The sequence below is a fragment of the Acanthisitta chloris genome, unplaced genomic scaffold (genome assembly GCF_000695815.1).
Source record: "Acanthisitta chloris isolate BGI_N310 unplaced genomic scaffold, ASM69581v1 scaffold37935, whole genome shotgun sequence".
Taxonomy (NCBI): Eukaryota; Metazoa; Chordata; class Aves; order Passeriformes; family Acanthisittidae; genus Acanthisitta; species Acanthisitta chloris.
Window position 1 is genome coordinate 11,089 of NW_008676075.1, and position 2,620 is coordinate 13,708.

At 51.1% G+C, this 2,620-nt stretch overlaps 1 protein-coding gene across 1 annotated transcript in view; it reads right to left on the bottom strand.

Moving 5' to 3' along the window:
• The window catches only part of TXN2 (thioredoxin 2), a 7,695-nt gene extending 5,257 nt beyond the window's left edge, over positions 1 to 2,438 (bottom strand). The window contains exons 1-2 of the mRNA XM_009075978.1: positions 2,237 to 2,438; positions 328 to 451 (exon numbers count right to left, since the gene is read on the bottom strand). Coding sequence (XP_009074226.1) covers positions 328 to 451; positions 2,237 to 2,436 — 324 coding nt within the window. The 5' untranslated portion in view covers positions 2,437 to 2,438. The remainder of the gene's footprint in view (positions 1 to 327; positions 452 to 2,236) is intronic.
• Positions 2,439 to 2,620: the final 182 nt, after the last annotated feature.

Here is a 2,620-nt window from a genome sequence, read left to right on the forward strand (position 1 = left end):
CAGAACAGACTGGGGCTTGTTACTTCAGCATTCTTGCCCTGCACCTGAGCAACTCAGGATCAAAACTGTGTATGCTTCAGGCTGCTCAAGGCCAGGCAAGCATTTACACTGACAGATGCCTACAAGGCCTGGGGGACACCTTTGGGCAGAAAAAGAGGTGGGAATGCTCATCAGCATAACCAGCAGAGCTGGAGGAGAGCCAAGCAGCAAAATCCACCTATTAACAAATGACCCAATGGATCGGGAGCTTGCAGGCACAGCTCTCCCCAGGGAGGGACCTTCTCTGAACTGCCAGCCAAAGAAAGCCTGTACTCATCTGCCTCATACCTCATATTCAATAGCCAGGTCTGTGTGATCATCAATGTCCACCTTGGCCATCATCACCTTCCCCTCCTGCTTGGCCACCATCTTCTCTAACCTGGGGCCTAGGATCTTGCAGGGACCGCACCACCTGATGGAGAAAGAAGAGAGGGGACATTAGAGGAGAGACCTGCAGCAGCAGCCATGGAAGGTGTGCTGGTACACCAGTGCCTTTACCACCACTGCTGTTCCATTCAAGAGCCAGGCAGGAAAACACCATTCCTGAAGCACAGATTAGAAAAACATTGCTCTCACAAAGGAGCTGTCAAAGGCATTAAGGAAACTTCCCTGTCCAACCATCCAGGAGCACTAAATGTATTCCTTAACAAAGGTTTTTTTCCTGTGTGTGCTGTGGAGCAGCTGAGTAGAAGAACTCACCATTCAGCATTTGTGGTGCTTTGAATCATAGAATCATAGCACCATGAAGGCTGGAGGAAACCTCTAAGATCATCATTAACCTGATGCTCTGCTGTAACCCCTAAACCATATCCTCCAGTGACAGACCTAGATGCTTCTCAAACACTTCCAGGGATGGTGACTCCACCACTGCCCTGGGCAATCTATTCCAGTGCCTGAACACCCTAACAGGGAAAACATTTCTCCTAACATCTAATCTGACCCTCCCCTGTCTCAGCTGAAGGCTATTCCCTCTAGTTCTCTCCCTGCAGCCATGGCAGAAGACCATCCCCCACGTCTCTTCCACTCCTATCAGGGAGTTGTAGAGAGCCATGAGGTTACTCCTGAGCCTTTTCTCAAGGCTAAATAAACTCAACTCCCTCAGCCCTTCCTCATGTGTTCCAGACCTCTCCTGCCCTTGTTGCCTTTGGCTGGACTTGCTCCAGCACCTCAATGACCTTTTTGCAGTGAGAGGCTCAAAACTGAACACAGCACTGAGGTGTGACCTCACCAGTGCTGAGTCCAGGGGGATGACCACAGCCCTAGTCCTGCTGCCACAATGTGTTTGGTCCGGGCCAAGATGCCTTCTTGGCCACCTTTGCCCAGTGTTGGCTCATTAACATGAGTTAAAGCTCTAAGTGCCCTTTTCTTTTAAAACTGAAGCCCTGGTAAACTTTGTTCCTCCTCAGCACCCTCTGTATCATGTTTCAAGCTTTCAATTGTTTGCCCTCTCCTCCCTGGATGATCACAACTAACATTCACTGTGGTTTGTCAGTTTGTTCTATTTAGAGCAGACGTTTTGGGGCTGTTTCATACTGTTCGCCCAAAATCAGCCACAACAGGCTCACACAACAGCACTAAGAAAGTCTGTGAAAAAAACAGAGATAAGCAGTGTCATTAATCCAGCAGAAATAACAGCCAGGAATGTTTTTATTGGCAAGAGGATGGAAACATTTTTATTGATGACAAATGCTGCTGTTGGTGTCACATGGCTGTTATTAACACATAAAGGCATTTGCTATCCAGAGCCTCAAGAGCAGGTGGAGTTAAGACACAACCTAACAGCACAGGAGCATAGCAAGTGCAGAGCTCATCCATGGCTGTTAACAACATCTGATATTTCTAGGAACACATTTCATGCAGAAAGCTAAAAAGAGGAGCCATCAGAGTCTTTTCTTGAGGTGCCTTTTGCAGGATGATGCAACACCAGGACAGGGGTGACACCTGAGCCCTGTGAGGTGCAGCTGCACCACCCTGGGAAACTCATTCCTGGCACTCCTGTTTGACCTTGCCACCGAGTGTAGCTGAGTGAAATCCTTATGGACTAAGCCTGAGGGGAAGGAGCATCTCTTCACTCCAGACTCACAGCCTGGGAAGCCCTCAGGTGCCCACAGCGCCACCGTGTCAGGTGAGTCACAGGAACAGATCTGCACACAGGCGATGGCAGACGGGGGATGCCAGAGCCATGAGGGGAACTTACTGTGCATGGAAGTCCACCACGACGGGTTTTGGGTTGTTCACCACCCTGTCCTGGAAGTCACTGCCATCCTGCACATTGAATGTGCTCCTGCATCCTGCTGAGGTGCCCAGGGTCCTGCTGAGGGGTGCCAGAGGGCCCTGGGGGGGCACTGCCCCAGGGGTGAGGGACAGCAGCCGCCGCAGTGCCAGCCTCTGGGCCATCTGTGGGGACAGCAATCATAGAATCATTGAATTTTTGGGGTTGGAATGGACCTTACAGATCATCTAGTCCCAAACCCCTGCCCTGGGCAGGGACACCTCCCACCACACCACCAAGTTGCTCGAGGCCTCATCCAGCCTGGCTTTGAACACTGCCAGGGTTGGGGCAGCCCCCGCCTCCCTGGGC